Source organism: Trichoderma reesei (genome assembly GCF_000167675.1).
Source record: "Trichoderma reesei QM6a unplaced genomic scaffold TRIREscaffold_4, whole genome shotgun sequence".
In the NCBI taxonomy this organism is placed as follows: Eukaryota; Fungi; Ascomycota; class Sordariomycetes; order Hypocreales; family Hypocreaceae; genus Trichoderma; species Trichoderma reesei.
This window is the reverse complement of record NW_006711151.1, coordinates 1,022,763-1,043,230: the sequence shown is the minus strand read 5'-3', so window position 1 is coordinate 1,043,230 and position 20,468 is coordinate 1,022,763. Positions and strand designations below refer to the sequence as shown.

Genomic DNA, 20,468 nt, shown 5'->3' with positions numbered 1-20,468 from the left:
CTGTCTCAAAACATTGTTCGAGGCACGAGCTTCAATAACATTGGCATGCGATCCGTAATTGCAATGCATCTTGCCAAGCATCCAGCTCTCGATAGGAGATCTCGGGCTCTGTTACAAGTTACTCCAGTGGACTTTTGTCAATGGGTGTATTAAGGACCTGAAGCTCCAGCAAACAGTCACATGCCAGATCTTCCCCTGACAAGATGAGTATCAACATCCAACAAATCGAGCATTACCTAGTAGCATCTCTTCTAACGGCTTTGGATGTACCAGTAGTTGATTAACAGTTTCCAAGTAAGGATATAGATTTATACATCGACCTCCTCTTCAGTTCCTACTTCGGTACCTAATTCACCTTCTTCACCATCCATGCCAAATACCCCAGGTTAAGCCACCGTCTCCCCGCTAGCTCCCCAACGCCACACACCAGCCACAGCGAAATGTGCAACTCCCAGATCCTCACATGTCCGAAATCTTCAAAAGTCTCCAAACCACCACCCCAGCAATCAACCCAAAAAAACAACTATTACCAACGAACCTCCCCCGAACAAACACACCCTCCCATCCATTGACCCTACACAGCCTCCATAATGGACTCTTCATCCGTCAAGCAATCCGTCATGAAGCAGGTCCTCGCGGAAGCGAACCTCGCCAACGCCCGCGTCCTCATCGAAGTATGCAGATACCTACCTACCTACCTATAATACATCCCACCACCACATCCTCTAGCCAAACCCCCGGCATCTGTGAAATGTTACCACAAAACCAAGATGCTGACCAGCTAATCCGATCAATATAGAAACTCCAGGAAAACTGCTTCGAGAAATGCGTCCCCAAGCCCGGCACCTCCCTCTCCAGCAGCGAACAGACGTGCATGACGTCGTGCATGGAAAAGTACATGGCCGCCTGGAACCAGGTCAACGCGGCGTACATCAACCGGATACGACAGGAGCAGGCCAACAACTAAAGAATTCGCATACGAAGATATGGAAAATGGAAATTCCTGAACAGAATAATGAGATCTTGGGCGAATGAAGCAATGTTCGTGGCAAGAGATAAAGGGAAACGCAATCCCGATCTGAAGGGCGAGCCGAAACGACCAACGAATGAAGGGATGCCGTGTATGATATTGTTCGGGCTGCCGAGCATTGGGGGGGAAGAAAGGAAACGGACTGGGCGACTGTTACTGTTCCTTTGGACGAAATCATGTATTACTACCTTGTTCTTTGGTTAGAGTGGTCTTGGTGTTTGGGATGGGCTATAGACATATACACTGAATCATCCACTCCGTCATTCAACAGCCCCTCAGCCGAAGGAAACAAGAGACGTCAAAGCCGTGTATCATTCCGTTGGGTATCTACCAAGTATATCGATATGCGTGTATGTAATCATTCGCCATCCCTCACTCGCCCCCCGCCTCCGCAGCCTTTTTCTTCTCCTCCTCCGCCGCCTTCTTCCTCGCAAGATACCTCTCCCTCGCACTCATAATCTCGCTCTCCGTCTTGCGCGTCTTGGCCGCCCTCTCCAACTCCTCCCTCTTGACCTCCTGCGCCTCGCGCGACCTCTTGAGCGACGCCTCCAGCTGCTCGGCCAGCATCCGCGACTGCCGCTCCCTCATCGCCTGCTTCCGGCCAAGCTGCTTCCCCGTGAGCTCCCGCCGGTCCCGGTCTGGGGATCCCCGGCTGGCCGCCGCTTCCTCGGCTTCCTTTTGCACCGCCACCTGCTTCTTCGCGACGACGTTGAGGCCGCCCTTGAGAAGCTGCCGCTTGTCGACCACCTGGCCGTCTTCGTTGACGGAGATGGAGGCGCCCTTTTCGTTGAGCTCCTGCGCCGCTCTGGCATACTGCTTCTCCTTATCGTCGTCGTCCGCATCTCCCACATCCTCGCCATCCGCCTTCTCGCCAGGTCCTCGCTTGGCCATCTCCTCCGCCGCCCGCACCGTCTCGGCATGTCTCTCCTGCTCCCTGTCCAGCAACTTCCTGTAAAACGACGTCATGCCGGTGCCCTCATTCTTCTTGGCCTCCTCCACTTCCCTCCGCCGCTCCTCCTCTTCGATCCTCTTGTTCTCCTCCTGCTGCTTCTTGTACGCCTCCGTCACAAACTTTTCCTTGTCCGCAAACTCATCCCCTTCGGCCTCGCGCTCGCGCGCAATCTTCTTCTCCTCGGCAATCAGCTGGTCTCGCTTCCGCACGTCGGCCGCCTTCATGAGGTTCTTCATGTACTTTGGCTTCCGCTCCTCGTCCTCCTTTGACTTGTTCTTTTGCGGCTTGAGCGAGTCGTAGACGGCGTCGTACTCGTATACGCTGGCGTCCAGCTCAGTGGCTGCCTCTGCGTTCTTGCGGGAGGAGAGCGTGCTGGAGAGGTCGCCGAACATTGTGCTTGTCGGGGCTTTCGCTTTGAGCTTTGGGGGTTCGCTGATGACGCCCTTCTTTGGTCGGTGTCCCGCCGTAGATTCGAATGATGGTGGTGGTGGTGGTGCAGATGTGATGTCGTCCAGTTCGCCTCCAATCTCTTCCACCTTGGCTTCTTGGGCAGCTCCCTCGTCGTCCGAGTCATCGTCGTGGCTGCTGAACATTGGCTTGGATCTGGAAGGCATCGGCTTGGATGCGCCGGGCTTTTTTGTCAGGTTGAGCCCGAAGGCGAGCTTTGGCTTGTTCATTGTGACAGGATGGCTGTGTGATGTTGATTGGACGAGATTATGGAGCTGTCAAGTCAGTATTGGAAAGAAGAATCACCACAAGTTGTATCAGATTCCAATCAAGTCAGGAGAGGTGGTGCAATCCAGTGAGCGGCAGATGAAGATGCAGTAAAAAGATTCAACAGCTTCCAGTCTGGAGCTGCACGGCGGCGCGCTGACCGAATGCCGCTATAGACGCGCGCCAGGCGGCTCCGCATTTTCTCTCCCGTCTTCCGCTCCTCTAACCCTGGAATCTGGTAGGTATTATTACACAGGTACAGTAGGTGCTGAATTTCCATGCCACGTTTTCCACACCTCCCGGGTAAGCCAGCCTAAAGGTCCATGCTCAAAATAGGTAGCCATAGGTTAGATGACATCGTAGGAGCATCTAGACTTGTAGCCACAGACGCAGCCATTACAAAAAGACAATCTAAGCTGCAACCCCCTCTTAACCATCACCCATGAAGTACCTGCTCTTGCGCCCTCCTAACATCCATTCATCCCACCTCCCACCTCCCACCTTACCGTAGGTAGTTGTGGCGATACAAGCACAAAAGACACAGGACAGGCAAGACAAGCCATCATCTGCCATGACGTGATTGGCCGCCCCCCCCCCTCCCCCATGCTGATGTTCACCAAAAAGTCGAATAGGTAATACAATCCAACCACTGACATGTGTTAAACCCGGAACAAGACGTTACTCAGCTGGTTCAACGCAGCCAGCAGTGATAGATAGACAAACAGGTAACATGGACTAAATCTGAGACCCGAGATCCCTCAGACGTCCCCGTCACGAGGACACGGACATCAACTCAAGAACCCCTTCTTATCTATCACAACTTTTCCACCTCTCTTGCTTTCTGCTGTTCTACTATTATACCGTCTTCCTGTATAATACTCTAGATATCTTCGCAAAGTCTATTCGTATTATATACTTCCCTACCTCACCATGGAATACTGTAGCACCTGCACAGGCAGCCTCGCCTCAACGCCCCCATACTCGCAAATCCAAGCATCCTCCTCCCCATCGTCCTCCCTCCTCCCGCAGGACCGCAGAGTAGACTGCTGCTGCCGAGTCATCTGCGGCAAGTGTATACAGGTAATAACATGACCAAATGCACCTCCATCCTATCATCATCTTCTTCTTCTAAACCATAATCACAGCAAAACCCCCGCTTCGCCTCATACTGCCCCTTCTGCCAAGTCTCCTCCACCCCCTCGCCACTCCCCCAAGGCCTCCGCGATCCTCCCCAGTACTCGTCCATCCCGCCTCTCCGATCACGCACGATCCCGGCCTCAGCCCCTCCCCCGCCATACAAGTCCATAGACGACGACGACGACAGCAAATCCAACAAGAACAACAACAGCTGCAGCAGCAGTAGTAGCGAATCCTCCGACATCGACGAGAAAGCCGCCCTGGACGACGACACCCTCCACTTCCTGGACCACGACCACGACACCGTCCAGTCCCTCTCCCTCCGATACGGCGTGCCTCCCGCTGCGCTGCGCCGCAGAAACAACCTCACCAGCGACCACCTGCTCGTCGGCCGCAAGACCATCCTCATCCCCGGCGAGTTCTACAAGGGAGGCGTCAGCCTGTCGCCCCGACCCGTCGAGGGCGAGGACGAGGAGCTGCGCAAGGGCAAGATCAGGCGCTTCATGACCGCCTGCAAGGTCGCCGACTATGACTTTGCGCTGCTGTACATGGAGCAGGCTGGCTATGACATCGACGCCGCCATCACGGCCTACCTGGATGACGAGGCTTGGGAGCTGAGCCATCCCAACCAGAGGCGGAGCAACGGCGAGGCCACAAAGGTCAAGAACCGCGGCCTCTTCTGGAGGGGTTTGTGAACCCCGAGGCCGCTCTGTTTCTTATGGCGTTCACGTATCCTTTTTGGGCCTTATTTCTTTTGTAGAATGGGTGACATTAGAACTTCATATTTTTCATGTAAAACGTGCAAATCCTGCACGAGCATCATCTTGGATGCTTCCTGCCTAGCCTGGCGGGCATGTATATCATCATCCTGTATGTAACGCCATCATCCCTGAACCCTAGTATTTAGTTACACAAACACAAACATTCGTTGCCATATGTTCCGACATGGTATTAAAAACAGTAGACTCAAGCGCCAAAACCAAACACGCTTAAAAGGCAGACCGAGTTCGGATGTCCTGAGAAAGCAAATGTTAGCTTTGTGCATCTTCGTAATGGTTGGCCATGGCGGAGCCGTCTGGATTAAACTTACCGATATTTTCCGCTCAATTTCCCGGACTGAGCGGTCCAGCTCCCCTGCAATCATTTGCTTCTTGTCATTCGGAAGCAGAGCATAGCGCTCGCAAAGATCGCCGTCGATGACGCCCTTCATGGGTGCATAGTAGCTGCGATACATCAAGTGGTCTCGGCCTGCCAGAGGGGGGTCCTCGGCTCGCAGGTGCTGCTCTAGACTCTGGAAAAAGTCTGCGTCCTCTCGGGTGACAAACGGAATCAGAACGCCAATCGTGCCCATCAGTCCGCTCCACAGCAGGACTTCCTGGCCTCCAACCACCAGGCTGGTCTTGGTAATGCTCGTTGGAATATCCTGGGTGTACAGGTGGCACATCAGGTCTAGGCGATGAGAGGTTCCGTGAAGGTAACTTCTTGCGTTAAGCAGATGAAGTCCCGCTGGCTCTTCATCGGCCTCCTCACTGGCCTTTTGCGGAGCGCGCACGATGAAGATGTTGCCGAACTTGTCTCCTCCAGCGGTGGTCTCATAGTCCACCATGGTCGAGCATGTTGTCCACCTGGCAACGGTATCGTCCACAAAAGGGATGAGCTTGTTCGTTTGCTGCTTGAAGACAACGTATGTTATACCCTGCTGCACGTCGCCAACAACGATACGGCTGCCCTGCGCGTTCAGTGAGACAATCTGCTGCGGCGCCACTTCAGCTTGGGACTTTCGCAGCAGCTGTCGCATACCAAGGTCGTAAATGCGAAGCATCTTTCCAATACCGACCAACACACGCCCCTGGAAAGGTATCATGGCCATCGGGGGCTCCTCCACCTTGGTCTTGTGAATGAATACTAGACCCCTGCCATCGCGCTCGAACCGGTAGATATGGACAAAGGCGTCAGAAAAACTGCGAGGGTTCAAGACCATATCTTTACCGGTTCCAACGACCAGGAAGGTTTCGTTCTCCTGACTGGCAAATGTGACGATTGCCAGACTGACTGCGGCCTCGTTTTCCTCCAGGTCAATTCTTTGCAGAACCTGGCCATCTTCGGCCAGCGGGTCGACAACGCTGATGCATGAGGCCCAGCGTCGGTTGCCTCTGGGATGGCCAAACTCTTCGGGGGGAAGAACCTTGCTGTCGCCATTGACACGCGCTGGGTCTGCGAGCAACTGGGCGCAGAGCGCCGGAGAGAGTGTGTGATTGTCCGCCTCGATCACATAGAAAAGAGGTTGGTCCGGATGTTTCACCATCTTCTTTGGGGTATAAGTCAGAGGAATGGAGCTCTGAATCAACGTATCTCCAAGCCGGTCGACGGAGAAAATCCTAAAAATCATCAGTATTTGAAAGAACCGTGACTCTTCAACAAGCAACCAAGAAAGTGAAAGTGCCTTTCAGTAGGAACAATTGGAAAAAAATGCGTAATAAGAACCTCATAGCCCGTAGGCTTGGATCCCATTTCTTCATCATTTGGCAGGATATGAAAAAGGGGGAAGAGGAAGTACACCACATACCGTAGAGTTTGGCCCTGGATACCCACAATGCCTTCTTCGCATTGCTCGCTGGTGAAATTCCAGCCCCATTCCAGGTCGACGTAGTTGAGAGGAGTGACAACGAAAGTCTTGGTGATCGGATCAGCATATCCGAGCCACGGCCGAGAGCTGAGACCAAGAACACACGTCCGTCCCTGGACTGTGACTTGGAACAACCTCACTTGCTTCGGCCCCAAGAACTTCTGTCGTGTGTCGGTTAATTCGCCAGTAACCTCGTCCAGGACCGTCCGCAGGTAGACGCCCGAGTAGAGGCCAATGTGGAGGTAAAGCGTAGAGCCGCCTGAGGACGAGTCTTCCATGGAGATAATAGCAAGGGACGTGGGTGCCGCGGTCAGCGCTTGTACCGACTTGTTCTCTAGTGTAGACTCTGGGTCGAGACTCAGAATGCGAACTGTGCAGTCGTCACAACCAACGGCAAGGAATGAGCTTCGCAGTCTGCCTTCAGGGACCTCGCCCAGGCTCAAGCATGTAACCGTTCCAAACATCTCCTTCTTCTCGTCATACTCGGCAAGAGAACCATCATCGTCCATCTCAAAGTAGACGATTTCACCAGAGCTCAAAGCAATCGCGACTTGGTGAGCGTTGGTGGTCGCGGCCACGATAGATCGATGCTGAGGGGCATCCCACTGATTGACCTGTCCATTGCGGATATGTCTAATACCCTTGGGATGGACTTGAATCAAGCCGTCCTCGCCAAGCAGCTGGGCAGCCAGTGTGGGAACACTCGTGAGGAATCCGGAGTCGCTGACTTCCTCCACCGTCTCTCCTATACTGAGGACAAGAGTTCCGTTGGTGAAGGAGAGAACGATGTAGGCGTCGTATTGTTCGTTTCGATTCAGCTTCAGCGTCCAGACAGCAGAAGGGATTCCGGGAAGCTCGGAGGACACGATCTCATTAATCTCGAGTCCGTGCTTAAGCGTCCGGAAGGTGCTGCGAGCACCGTTGCCGCAGATAGTGTAGATCTGGGGTGCGTCTTCACCCGTCAGGTTGGCAATCTTACAGTCAAGAAGAGGGTTCATGGACGGGATGCTCTCAACGAGTACCAAGTTCTCCAGTGGTCTGGGATAGAAGTAGACAGGATCGTACGAAGCCTGTGCATCGACAGGAAAGTCGTCGCTGGTGAACTCCAGCTCCTCGTCATCATCCCCAAGCTTCTCGAACTGGTAGAAAGAAAAGTTTCCAAACTGACTGGCAACATAGAGGAAGCCGCTCTTGAGGATGCAAAGGCTCGCTGCAGGCGGAACTGTATCGAAATACTTGATCTTGAGCCTTCTGACCTCGCCGGTGGTGTTGCCTTCGTCATCCTCCACCATATCAATAGTGACCTTGAACATGTCACCGTCTTCCGTCTGTAACAGAAAGAAGAAGGCTCCTGCGCTTCCCTTGAGCTTGTGCATGACACCGGAGATGATGGTGCGCTTCCTTGACGGGTCCTCCGTTGCGCCTCGACGACGGGGGATTGGCACTCGGAAGGCTTCTTGATTGGAGTGGCGGTAGGTGATGTTTTCCTCGCCGCAAACCAGGACGCCGCTGGGGCCATCGTTGCCGCCGGGCACCTGGAATAGCAGCGAGGCTGTGGAGTCTACAGGCTCCGACCACTTCCTCACGACGTGATTGAGGCCGAGATCAAGCTCATAATAGACCAGCTGGGTTTCTAGGTCGCGCAAAGCCTCGCCCGTAGAATCTTGGTCTACCTCAGTGTAATCAATCTCCAGTGCCGCAAACACGGGATTGGCGTACCCAACGTCCAGTGCCACCATAGAAATGACCAAGACGCCAGGCTTGTGGGCCTCCAGAGGCGAGGAGATGGTGAGCTCTGCCTGAGAATTTCGATTGAGCACATAGACGAGCTTGTTCTTTTCGATAGAGGCAATCAGACACGCGCGTCCCTTGGGATCGCAAGCGAGATATTCTCCAGGAATGACTCTCCGCACGCCAGACTTCCCGAAAGTCTCCAGATGCAGCTTGCTGAACCGGTTTTCTTTCGGCAGATACTCAATGATTGTGATCCGACCAGAGTCGGTTGCCAGAATCAAGTAGTCTGCAGCATGATATTAGCACATTGCTTGTGAAGGGGGACGGATGTCCCTCTATTGGAAGTTCGTGTTGGCTTTGGTGGGGCGCGTTCTTGAGGCTCTTTTTTTCTCCTTCACCCATCACTATGTGGCACTCCAAAAAATGGGGAGCTAGGTAAAACTCACCCTTGTTGCTGCCCGCAAGGCGAAAGGCCGCCAGGGACCGGATGATACCGAAGATGTCGTGAGACAGGACGGTAATGACCTTCCCCTGCGAGGAATCAGGCCGCAGGAGAGCCAGCCGTGACCCAGCACCCGTGATGATGAGCTGCTCCTTGGTGCCCGCGAACTGACCCAGAACCGCTTGGACGACGTTGGTTGGCGGCTGGATCGTCAGCGAGTAGAGGAACATGTTGGAAGTGGTCGCCATGTTCCCGACTGGGCGCAGTCAAGCCTGCGCGGCTCTTTAGAAGCTTGATTGTGCCGATTGAGCTGCTCAGTCGCGTGTGGGAGGCGGTTGTTGTGTGTGGAAAACAGACTGGCGGAGCTTGGGAACTTGAAGCTTAAAAGTTTGGCGAAGAGGACCGGGGCCATGGAGGAACGTTAATGCGGGCAGCGGGCTGCCAGGCAGGTGGTGTGAGGGTGGTCCGAGCTCCCTGCAAATTGCGTCTGTCCAGCTCTTTTTATACATGAGGCGACGGGCATAGCGGGGGATCTCAGCAACGTCAATTCGAGTCAATCAGGCGAGACAATGGAGCCCGCGCTGCGTCGAGCGGCTCACAGCCTGTGCGGGCGCTGCTCGGCATCGCTGCGTCGGCAGATTACTGCCGGGGGAGCGCTGAGGCCGTGGGCGCAAGTGCCGATCCGGAGCGTCCATTCGTGCAAGTCGGCAGACAGCAAGCGGACGATTGCGGCATCCAAGCTGACGACGTCTGCTCGCGAATACTCTTCGGAGGCTTCTGCGGCAGGAAAGGCTGCGCCAGCTACGCTTCGGTTAAGCCAGGATGATTTGTTTCACCCCTTCTCCGAATCGCCAGTTCCCGAATTCCGGCGTCGAGCCGCCTTCATGAGACAGCATGCATACTGCCCTCACCCGGACCACAAGCATGTCAGAGCTCCGATCGATGCGTCAGCCGTCAGTGATGCCGCTCCGGCTACCGGGGGGGACATGCCTCCTGCGAATGTGGACTTTGAGTGCCCTGATTGTGGCATTGCTGTGTACTGCAGCAAAGAGCACTGGATGGATGATTATGAGAACCACTTGAAGATCTGCGATACCCTCCGGCAGATCAATGAAGACGAGCACGATCTCCGGTCTGGCAGAGTGTTCCATGAGGGTAACCTCCCCGACCTCCAGATGGAGAATGCTGCGGTCAATATGACGAACTGGGACACGTTCATGTACACTCGAGAGTTCGAAGCGGTGGACTCGGACCGATCTATGAGGCAAATCACTCGCCTCCTTACGTATCCGATTACCATCGGCAGTGTTCTCCACGAGCTGAGCCCCTACACTATCCAGAAAGGAGGACGTTTGACGGTCGAGGGACTGAAGAGCTTCAGCGGTAAGTTTAGGGAATTGCACATTGGCTTTGTGGGACAGGAAGCTAATGTGATGTGGGATTCCAGCTTTGAGATACAATCTGCACATACCAAGATCTGGACGTGGTGCTGGCGTCAACCAGCTTCGCCCGGAACCCCCACCAGTGAGGCTCTTTATTCTCGGTGCACGAGCCGAATCGTCTCTTCCGCGACCGATATGGGTGCAGCTGGCTCATCTGTTCCCCGAATCACGATTGCACCTCATCTTCATCGGACCGGAGAGCATGGCCAACCGGGATGACGAGTTCCCATTGCCTGAACGCACGCCCTCAAACCCGTTCGGTACCGTGGTGGAAGACCGGGTATGGTACAACATGAAGATAAGCACCATTGTGGATTACTACCATACCATTCACAAGACGGGCCATTTTGCGCCCTACGATCCTTACTTTGACTGCTTCGTCCTGTTCCACCCCGGACTGGGCCATCCCGCCAGCAGCCACGACTGGGAAGAAACCTTGCCCTTGCTGTTGGAGACCAAGGTGCCAATCATCAGCACAGGATATACCGAGGTCGACGTGAAGCGTGACGTCGAGTGGGTGAAGAAGAAGTCAGGAGGGGAGTTTGACATGCTGCTGGAACCTGGAGAGAACATCTTCCGGAGTCTGCGATGGGACCTTGATGACATGGACCCCCAAGATATCACCTGTGGTAACTGGGGCGTTTGGGCATTCCGAGGAAAGAGGTATGTTTTGGCGTGATATCAGTGGTGCTCGTCCATTGCAGTTGGCTGACAATCTTGACAGATACGAGACTACTACACGGGATCTCTGAAGAGGCGGAAGAGGGACGGGCCATAGTGCAGTTGAGCGTTGGTAGCTTGGGTTTTGATACTGGACGTCACGGTATAGAATGTGTAAATTATCCACGGGGAATGTACAGTTACGGTCACTGTGTGTGTAGGGGCACCTCTCCAATGTACTATATTAAAGATAAGGGGTATCGCAAAATGGAGAAGATCTTTGAGTGAGAGACAGTAAAGACTCATTTCCCATCAACTGGTGCTTTCTCCTGTCAGATTTCGCCATCAAAGACGGTATCCAGCTGCATGAGGTTGAGATACCGCTGGTGCTACATCGGCACGGCTGTCACTGCAAATGCCCTGTAAGCGATCGCTAAACGCCCTGCCTTCAGCGCCTAAGCGAGCAGCGACCGCCTGAACCCACCTACCCAGGATGCACATGTGGGGGCTCCAGCTGGGTGCTTGCGCTGTGCAGGTGCAGCAGCGTCAGACCGATCCGTTCCAGCTGCATGCGACATGCGAACCCCAGACCCGCGACCCAACAGCGGCCCAACTTAACCTCAACGACGTCCAGCCTCTTTCTGCCGCTTCCGACTTCTCTCTCTCTCTCTCCCTCTCTCTCGTCACCGCTGCTCCGCTCCGTTTCGCGCTTCTCGACCCGTCTCCGTCATCCGCCGCCTCCTCGATCCCGCCCCTTGCAGCGCGCAATGATCCTCAGACAACGCCGCTCGACTCGCCGGCCATGAATGCCGCCTCCGCTTCAGCTCCCCTCGCTCCCAGAGCCGCGGCGAGGCCCAAACAGGCGGCCGCCTCTCCGTCTCCCGATGCCGGTGCCGGTAATGTCGCAGATCGCCGGAGCAACCGTGCCGCGCCCGTTGACCCGCTGTCCGACCGGGCCACGCTGAACCTCATCCGCCGGACGCTGTGCCCGCAGCACCTGGGAGACAAGACCCGTGATGCCCAGCCCGCCCTCCAGGACCTGCTGCCGCCGCTGACGAGCCGCAACGATGTCGACCTGCAGCTTTACGCCTTCCTGGCCATCATCATGCGCGACTTTGTGCAGAGCTGGTATGGCAAGATCACCACAGACGAGACCTTTGTGCCTGAGATTCTCCGCATCATAGCACACTGCACCACGGCGCTGGAGCAGAGGTTTCGCAAACTGGACCTCGAGAGCTTGCTGCTGGATGAGATCCCAGAGCTGCTTGAGAAACATGCTACAGGCTAGTAGTGGTGTGGCGATGCCCTACGGTTTTTGGATCTGCCACTGACCGGGTCGCAGCTCGCCGCGTGGCCTCTCGCTCTGCCCTACAACCGTCCATGGATGCTGATCCCCGAGAGATCTATCACTCCATATCCCCCTTACCCTTTCTCTCCCCCGTACCTCGCCCGGACAATGGCACAGCCGTGGAGCTGCAGCGGCAGAACGAGGCGACGTATCGCCAGTTACTAGTCCAAGCCGTTTTGGCCATCCTGCTCCCGACTGAAGATCTGGAGAATCCTTGTCTGACGGCTCTCGTGGAGCAGATCCTGTCCGAGCTCATCATCGGCAATGTGATTGCGGGCAAAGCATCCCAGCCATGGTTGCTCTATGAGGCTATCTGCATATCCGCAAGGTCATTGGGTGAGCAGAAAGCCAGAACAAAGGCAAGGATCGTGACTGGGACGGAACAACCATCGCCATCTTCATCGGACCTTGGCCAGGATGCGGCCAAGTCGCCCAAGTGGACGGTTCACGGGGTGTTTGTCTTGCTCATTCACTTGGGCATTCTCTTCTTCAATGCAGTCAGGTTCATGGCGGGTATATTGGCGGATTCTATATCCCTGCCGCCTAGAACGGCGCTTCATCTCGATGAGGAAGCCGCAGACTACGTTCACGACGACAAACGACGACTACTAACTACGGATACGAACCTCGGCCGCGCCAAAGTACCAGTACTTTCCTTCAAGCTCTGGTCATGTCTTGGAAACCTGATTGAGCTGGAACAGCGGAAGCCCTGGCTGGGCGGCTTCATATCGCTACTACGGACGGCGGCCATTCATGGGCCATGGCGCATTGCGGGGCTTGATGGCCCTCTTGACAGGTAAGATGGGCAAATTTCCTTGTCTTATTGCTGGAGTGTCTTGGCTTCATAAACTTCCCCCGAGCCCCTTCACTTCACACCCCTGGTCATCTGTCGAATTTGCTCGTCATCTCGCATCTCCTTTCAGTCACTGGACCTCCTTCACCCCCCCTGGCCTCCAGCGAGTGAACGTCCAGAGCAGGGTTTCTTTCTGGATGGGCCCTGACTTAGTCGGATGCCGTGTCTCCATGACATGTTACAAGTTACATTCTGCGCGCACTCTTGCCCCGGAGCAACGCCGCTGGGAGTCTATCTAGTAGATAGGTACTCCCGTTCATCGAGAGGTTTCAATATGGCGAATGGCCATCCACACAAGGTTGTGAGAACCGGCGCAAATTGCAAGGCCACGGCCACACCACACGAGCAATGCTAGATCTGGGCTGCTAGCTCCTTGGCCGGCCAGCCAATCGAAGCGCGGGAATCGCCTCTTCGTCTCCGATTGCTCGAAATTGTTGCGCCAACCTGGACCACAACAGAACAGCCCGTCCATCGAGAAGCCTTCATTACGCGCCGGCCTTCCACAATGAGGGGTGAAGGCAATCAGCTACACGGCCGAAGCGGGCCAGGGCCCTAGCCGGCTACCTAGTTTCCCACGACGAGGTGGTGTTGGATGAGCAGTCCGTCTGAACTCACATCACCCGCCCGCCCCGTGCCGCGCCACCTCCAAGGAAGCCATCTGCTGTCCGTTGGGCCGATTTTCCCCAAAGCAGTCAAGGTCTCATGGTGCCTGAGCGTGTCGATTCTTCTCGTCACACGGATAGAGGAAGATCCCGCCTCTGCTAGCGACTTGATCCACCGCGCGTGGCGCTCGACGAGTTGATCCCACGGCCGCCGAAGGAACGCGAGTCACCTGCTTCTCTTCCCTCGCCGCCTCGTTGAGGAAGCTGAGGTTTGCTGCGTCAATGGCTTGAGGAATCACACGCATTCGGCCTGTAAGAAACGAACGGCCCTTGACGCGAAGGCGCGCTTATGCAAGGCGGCCCTCGGGGACGACCCGCGAGCCTCCTTCGCCTCCGTCCTCGCAAACGACCGGACTTCTCCTGGCCTTGCCGCATTATCTGACCGACGTGGAGCGCGACACATCGCTTTCCCCCCCCCCTGATGCCCAATGGCAGTCTCCTGCCGCACTATCAGGACACCCAGCGGACACACATCGGAGACGGTCCTCCTTTTGTCTTCCCCGCACGCGCAAGACTCTTGTCTGGCCATTCAAATCCAGTCAACATGAACACTATGGACCATGGGCCGCATCAAGAGCCTTTCTACCTCGCTGGCCTTGACCTTGGTTCATGATCACATGTACCTCGTCCGCCACCCCTGAAGAGACCGGAACCCGGGTTATCCTTGACAGACGTCGTCTCTTTTGGCGAACTAATTGCCAACAAATGGCTCTTATGCTAACCCTTCTCTCCCAACGTCTCTTTATCCTCCTTACCCACCACATAGCATCCACCGCCCCTCCCCTTCTGAATCTCGCTTTCCTTCCCCACCTACAACGGGCGGAGCAGATGGGAAAATCCCCTCCGTCCTCTCCTTCTGATTCAGGGCTCATTGTTTTTTTCTCTTGCTATCTGATGGGACTAACCAAGCTAACTAATGGCCCTTTTGCTTCCGCCGTCGGCTTCTACAGACTCCTTTCGCACCATATCCAAGCCGTCTTCGACGCCTCTCATCTGCCGCCCATCCTTCGGTCGCTCCGAGGCGCCTTGTTTCCCAACAACAGCCTCGGCACGTCCACGCTGGTACCTCCCCAGTCGGAGGAGGAGCTGCGCGCTCTTCGCCGCAGGGCCGCTGGCGCCATTCTGGGCCTGCTCCCCGCAAGCGTTGCCCGCGTGTACTTTGGGCGTCGGCTTTGGCGCTTGGGCGGGTTGTTTGACCCTGGCGAGGACGTCGGATCGTCGTCTGGCGCGGCTGATGGGCAGGACGGAGACGAGAGCATAGTGGATGAGATCGAGGGGCTGCTTGATGTTGTTGGTGATGAGTATTGCAACAAGCATCTGATGTACAGCGCTTTGGAGCTGCTGCTCGTGAGGCTGATGCCCGAGCTAAGCGAGAAGGGTGTTGTGGAGCTATGGGAAGAGAGACTTGGCTAAGTCTCCTGAGTACCTGCGGAGGAATATACCGTACATACAGCTTCACTGAGTGAGGTCCTTCGGACTACTAGCTGGGGTTTAGATAGACAGAGCTCTTCCTCTGAGCATCTTTCGAGTACATGAGATACTGTACCAGTAGATAAGGCATCGCCATAAGTACATCTTCGTAACGTATCAGAGCTTCAGTCTGTTTAAACCCCCCTCCCCCTTTTCTAGGCCCGCGTCTAGGCAAACACCTGCTCCTTGAACATCCTCCACTTTGAATGGTAACCCCATCGAAAGTGTAGTTGTACCCGGTACATGCTCTCACTTAAACACACGCAAGACATGATCCCCAAAGCAAGGCCCATATAAAGACGGGGATTAGCCCGTACTAACATAAAATGAGAAAGAATGTAGATGCCGAGGAAAATTATGTCCCCATGTAGGATCCCCCCTGTTACCCCGAGACCCTCTTTTGGTCACTCTCCCGTCGTGTATCCGTCCATGGACGAAGGGAAAAGAAGACCACGAAGACATGTATTGACAGGTACTCCGTATTGTAACACCTTGAGGGAGTGAAACAGAAGAGGCGAAAATCGCATGCTTCTCCGCGAGGAGTGTGGTGCCGAAATCAAGGCCCTTGTAGATGATTGTTTTTTTTTCGAACTCGTCTTGTTGTTCCCTTGTTCCTATTCCGATACCCTCCCATCCTCCAATATGACATTGATCACAGTACAATAAGGGAAACACATAGATGGGGAACTGTTATAACCCAAGGAGAAGCTAATGAAAATCAAGAAGCTGTGCGAAGCTGTAGTAGAACCGCATAATGCTGATTCTTTCACTGTATGGAGTAGGTGCCTGATCAACCTAGAGGAAATTATTCTTCTCTCTCTGTTTCAGTACCAGATGAAGCCTGGGTTCCACGTCGGCCCCGAAGTAGAAAAGAAAAAGACGCAATGAAAAGGCAAGGAGCTGGTAAAGTAAAACTCAACGCTGTAAGCATGCTCAAGAGATTTGCGTGAAGCAGTGTGCAATGCCTTTCGTGGCCGGTGATGCGCTCAGGATGACAATAAGGCAAGAAAGAAAAGGAAGAAGAAGAAGAGAAAAATAAAAGGAGCAAATCATCGCGCTGGTTCCAGAAGGGAGCCAGGTAGAATCTTGAAACGAGTGGTTGAGAAGCAATGAAAACAGATTTGATGCTGGTAGATCTGTTGCCAGATGAAGTCGCCTTTCTCTTTTAGTTGTAACCCCTTTTCCATCCATTCCAGTTGGTCTCCAGCGTGAGGCGCCGCCTTCGCACGTGAGATATGGTAGTGAGAGCCTCTTCAATGCTTCGAAAGGAACCGCGTCACCACGCGCTGCGACCTCATGGCAGGTCTCTTCCTTTCTCCAGCGTAGGTCTAGGTACCCATTGTTGCCGTCTTCCCACCAATGTTTGTTTATATGTTTGATCCAGGATTGCTCCAGGAGACCCGTAACGCCGATGAGGAGAAAAGCAAAAAGAAAATAAAGGAAACAAAGATGAATAATGACAGAAGAGAGAAGGCAGAAAGCAATAGACATTCGCAATGATCATCAACTCGAACAATGACTCAAAAAGGTAGGTGGCCGAGGGACTGCGTGAGATCGGCAGCATCTTCATCGTACTTCTGACATGGCTGCCTCGGCCAGCGATTGAACTTCCCCATCATCACCTTCAGGGATCCTCGACAGTCCTCCTATGGAGGGTCGCGTACTTTGATGTTGATGTAATTGTAATTTCTTTGTGAGCTGAACAATGGTGGCATATTCGCTCTTGTCGAACGGACCGTTTGGCGTCATGCTATGAAGATAGCTTAGCAGCGTTTCCGCGGCACGCCTTGCATCCTCTGGCGTGGGAGACGTTGGCGAAGAGTCAGCAGTATTGGATGATACCGAGCTTGGATTCGTGGAAGGATTGTTTGATCGCGCAATCATACTCGAGTTGCTGCTGCTGCGACGTAAAGCTGGCGGCGATGATACTGTGGTATCCAGGGTGAAGGTAGTACTCCGAACGTCGTTTGTAGGCGACCCAAGCGCTGAAGATGATGTAACGCCAGAGGTGTTTCGAGGAGTCAGTGGTCCGGCACTCGTATCTTGGTGAACACAATCGATATTCAGGGAAGGGAAAGTATTGCTCCTCTTCCCATGGTGCTGGAACTCAGAGACTGCTGCTGGTTGTATGTGGAGACTGTTTTGGAATGTCCCAAGATTGGGATCGGGCGAGAAGTGGAAAGGCGCGGTTGGGCTCATCGTGCCGCCCGCAAATGAAACGCTTGGGTCTCTCAAATCGCCTGCCAGCGAGGTAGAGGAGTGCGACCCAGAATGTCCGTACTGGAATTGGAAATCATGGCCGTCGGCTTGTATGTCATCGTCACTTCGGCTTGCTGAAAGGGGCGAGAGCTGCTGAGTTGGGGAGATGGGAGAAATGGTAGCCGTCGTCTTATCCCCAGGGAAGTGTGCAATAGCTGTGGACATGGTAATGCGGTCTGGGATGTTTGTCTCTGAGGCTCGACGCATGAGCCGACCAGCCCCTATACCGTGTTTTTGCTTGAATTTGAGAAGCCAGTTGCTGTTGATGTTAGTCAAGCTCCTGTCCTGGCCGCCACTGGCGCGAGCGAAGAGCCTTGCTTGCTCGATTATTTCCTCGTCCTTGACTTCGAACCCGCGTTGCTGCTGTCGGCGAACGTAGTTGCTGAGCGTCCGATCAAAGTCCGGGTGTTTCCCCTTCAGCCGCTTGAGAGCTGAACTATCTGGCTCTGGATCTTGCTTCAGGTATTGATCTTTGTGCCTCAATACTTTGGAGACGGTGCTTGGCACAGGTGTTAGCTTGTCCCGACGCGGATAGGGGAGGATGACCGAAGTGATGCCTAGTGAACCTACCTTCTCTCGACACCAAACTTTGCTCCAATGTCTGCCTGCCTAGTGCCTGGGTTATCCTCGTGATATTGACACATGGCTCGCTTTTGCTCTGCGCTCAACGTCTTTCTTGCCTTCTCATGGTGCACAGGGGGTCTTGGCGGCTCAATTGGGGGGAGGCTGGATGCCGGTGCGATGGACAGCGGAGGAGCAGAGTAGCTCCCCGATGGGGTTGGGTTCGTCAACTGGCTAGGCCATTGTGTATTGAGCATCGGTAGTTGGTGATGACCCATCAGCGGCGCGGGTTGTATCAGTTGATGCGTCGTATGTTGTGGAATTGATGGGGGAATGGGCGGAGGCATTCTGCTGAGCGATTCTGACGGCATTCCGTGCGATATATATCCGCCAAAGGTGGCGCCATATTCGTTCAAAGGGCTGTTTCCATATGGACTCTGGCTATACGGACTGATGCTCGCCCAGTGGTCGCTGGTATATCCAGCTCCGTTGCTCTGCACCATGGTAGCGTCTTGACCCAAGTTGCCAGAGCCGTGGGCGGCAGTGTTCATTGTATGTATTCCTGACATCTAGTGGCCCAGTCTATCGCTGGATTTTGCTGGTTGCTGAAAAACTGAGCAAGTCAGCACTTGTCAAATAGTGTCTCCCAGAACATAGAGAGGAGGAGGTGAAGGAGGAGGGCAAGAGAGAAACGGAACGAGTGGGGGATAATATCTGCCATCCGTCAGCGCAGAGACAAATTCAAACTTTGTCTTGGGCCGTCATCAGCGAGCCGATAGTGGTGGTAGTAAGTCAAGTATGGGTGATGTGCAGCAATTGTCGAGAAGCAAACAGGAAACGTACGAACCTCATGAAAGGTGTATACACGGAAATGGCATAATCCCTTATTCCTCGAGAGACGACCGACAACTCTGTAGATGCTAGCCAGGAGGGAAGTCAACCAGAGTTGAGATGCTAAAAGATGACTGCACGACAAACTAATAAAAAAAAAACAAGAAGCCGTGGTGTATAACTTTGCAAAGTGTCTGGAGGGAGAAAGCGAGAGAGAAGAGAGGGTCAGAGTTGGTAAAATCGAAGAGTGAAGTCTCGGTGACAAGACCTCTGGATGAGGGGTGCTCTGCCGGATAATGTATTGGTACTTTGCCAGCTCTGTAGAACAGCGGCCAGGAGCAAGCAGGAAGAAAGCAACACACCTGGCCAGGAAAGCCCTGCTTCTCACGTCACTTTAACTACTAAAGACCCGCTGGTGGACTCTCTTCCGCGCGGTAATGGCCTGGTGAGACAATGACGGAAGCTTTCTTCGCCGTTACTCGCGGCCTCGTGCTTCGTGGGGGTGAAAAAACACGGCTGCGGAGAAGAGAAACGACTCATGTCAGCCCTGGAGAGGAGCAGAACGCAGTAGCAGCAGCAGCAGCAGAAGTATTCAGACTGATCAAGGGGCGGCGGTGCATCTGGGATGATAAACCAAGTACCGGCCCCGGACCTGGCTGGCAGTAGAAGCTGTCGTACCGCATGCTTGTCCGTGCGGCAAGCGAGTCCGTACAAGATCTGACAAGCTGCAGCAGGCCGATGCTGTTGGCCCAAGAGACGGCAAGCTCGGTGGTTTGCTGCAGACGAGCAAGTGGCCCGCCCACCAACCCAGTGCCATGCTAGGTCTTCCAAGCCCGAGCTAGACAAGGGTATCCAAGCAGTATCATCCCAGAGGCGTGCAAGAGTGGCTCGTTGTAGCTATACTCCGTATAAAAGGGCTGCTTGGGAAGACGCTGAAGCCGGAGCGCAATGTCTGCGAACGAAGCGGAACGTTGGCCGTGGAGGCAGGCATGCAGACGCATGCACGAAGAGGTCCTGTACATGTACGTTCAGGGGTTGCCTGCTGCAGGGGTACCGTGGAGAGGAGGGGGCGTGCGAGTCGGCCAAGTGATGGGCGCCTCTCGAGCGGGTGACTGTACATACCTACATATAATAGTTCGTACATGTACAATGAGTGAGGTGAGCGCATCTGTGCGTGTCAGTCCGGCTCTCTAGCTTGCCTCGCTGCACGTCTGGCGCTCATGTTTGCTCCAAGGGAGAGACGATGAGTGGACGGACGGGTGGGATTCCGTCCCAGAAGGGAATGGGCCTGCAGAGCCAGAGCCCGGAACGCCTGAGGGTGCCTCTGGACAGGCCCGGACGGGGAAGTGGGAGCGGATCATGGAACATGGAGATTGGGCATGATAGGGCAAACATTGACCAACGGGTGATCAGGGCCAGCATGGCCAGAAGAGGCAGCGTCGGCGGGATCGGGGACCTGGACATGGGACCATATGTAGGTACGGGCGAAGCCCACCCTCCACTGGTAGACACTGGTCCATTGGGGGCGTCGTCTGCTGCTTGTAATAAGTGGGAGGCTCGTGTCCTGCCCGGCGGGTTGCCTGAAATGTATGTGTGTCTGGAATATTTGCAGGTCTGTGAAGCCTCTGCAGCCAGAAAGTACGACGAGGGACGAAGAGACGAAGGGACGGGGAGATGCAAGAGGCGAAGGAACGAAGACGTAGCATCGAGAAGCCTAAGGCGGATGTGGTGCAACGTCGGAAAAAAA

General features: G+C 54.5%; 6 protein-coding genes across 6 annotated transcripts; 3 read left to right on the top strand and 3 right to left on the bottom strand.

Annotated features, from left to right (window-relative positions):
* The first annotated feature begins 576 nt into the window (after nt 1-576).
* Nucleotides 577-1,295, top strand: TRIREDRAFT_120733 (uncharacterized protein). Its single transcript, XM_006963362.1, has 2 exons — nt 577-674; nt 800-1,295. The coding sequence occupies exons 1-2, from the start codon at nt 591-593 to the stop codon at nt 965-967; spliced, it is 252 nt and encodes an 83-aa protein (XP_006963424.1). The 5' UTR covers nt 577-590; the 3' UTR covers nt 968-1,295.
* Nucleotides 1,296-1,402: 107 nt separating this feature from the next.
* On the bottom strand, nt 1,403-2,726 carry TRIREDRAFT_21784 (uncharacterized protein; the record flags this gene model as incomplete). The annotated part of the gene is made up of 1 exon (XM_006963014.1): nt 1,403-2,726. The coding sequence occupies exon 1, from the start codon at nt 2,657-2,659 to the stop codon at nt 1,403-1,405; it is 1,257 nt and encodes a 418-aa protein (XP_006963076.1). The 5' UTR covers nt 2,660-2,726.
* A 900-nt stretch (nt 2,727-3,626) lies between these two features.
* On the top strand, nt 3,627-4,528 carry TRIREDRAFT_2916 (uncharacterized protein; the record flags this gene model as incomplete). The annotated part of the gene is made up of 3 exons (XM_006962993.1): nt 3,627-3,776; nt 3,842-3,996; nt 4,051-4,528. 3 exons carry the CDS (start codon nt 3,627-3,629, stop codon nt 4,526-4,528), a joined length of 783 nt encoding a protein of 260 aa, XP_006963055.1.
* A 157-nt stretch (nt 4,529-4,685) lies between these two features.
* On the bottom strand, nt 4,686-8,883 carry TRIREDRAFT_75965 (uncharacterized protein; the record flags this gene model as incomplete). Its single annotated transcript, XM_006963181.1, has 4 exons — nt 4,686-4,849; nt 4,924-6,211; nt 6,400-8,479; nt 8,640-8,883. The coding sequence occupies 4 exons, from the start codon at nt 8,881-8,883 to the stop codon at nt 4,823-4,825; spliced, it is 3,639 nt and encodes a 1,212-aa protein (XP_006963243.1). The 3' UTR covers nt 4,686-4,822.
* Nucleotides 8,884-9,204: 321 nt separating this feature from the next.
* Nucleotides 9,205-12,885, top strand: TRIREDRAFT_120730 (uncharacterized protein; the record flags this gene model as incomplete). The annotated part of the gene is made up of 4 exons (XM_006963361.1): nt 9,205-10,018; nt 10,083-10,740; nt 11,230-11,949; nt 12,021-12,885. 4 exons carry the CDS (start codon nt 9,205-9,207, stop codon nt 12,883-12,885), a joined length of 3,057 nt encoding a protein of 1,018 aa, XP_006963423.1.
* A 3,751-nt stretch (nt 12,886-16,636) lies between these two features.
* TRIREDRAFT_57756 (uncharacterized protein) lies at nt 16,637-18,393 on the bottom strand (the record flags this gene model as incomplete). Its single annotated transcript, XM_006963180.1, has 2 exons — nt 16,637-17,828; nt 17,900-18,393. 2 exons carry the CDS (start codon nt 18,391-18,393, stop codon nt 16,637-16,639), a joined length of 1,686 nt encoding a protein of 561 aa, XP_006963242.1.
* Nucleotides 18,394-20,468: the final 2,075 nt, after the last annotated feature.

What these genes read in the sequence shown, in the direction of transcription:
- TRIREDRAFT_120733 (XM_006963362.1), top strand. Translation starts at nt 591, where the DNA reads ATGGACTCTTCATCCGTCAAGCAATCCGTCATGAAGCAGGTCCTCGCG. An exon ending in ACGCCCGCGTCCTCATCGAA is followed by an intron (nt 675 to 799) that starts GTATGCAGATAC and finishes CGATCAATATAG; the next exon opens with AAACTCCAGGAAAACTGCTT.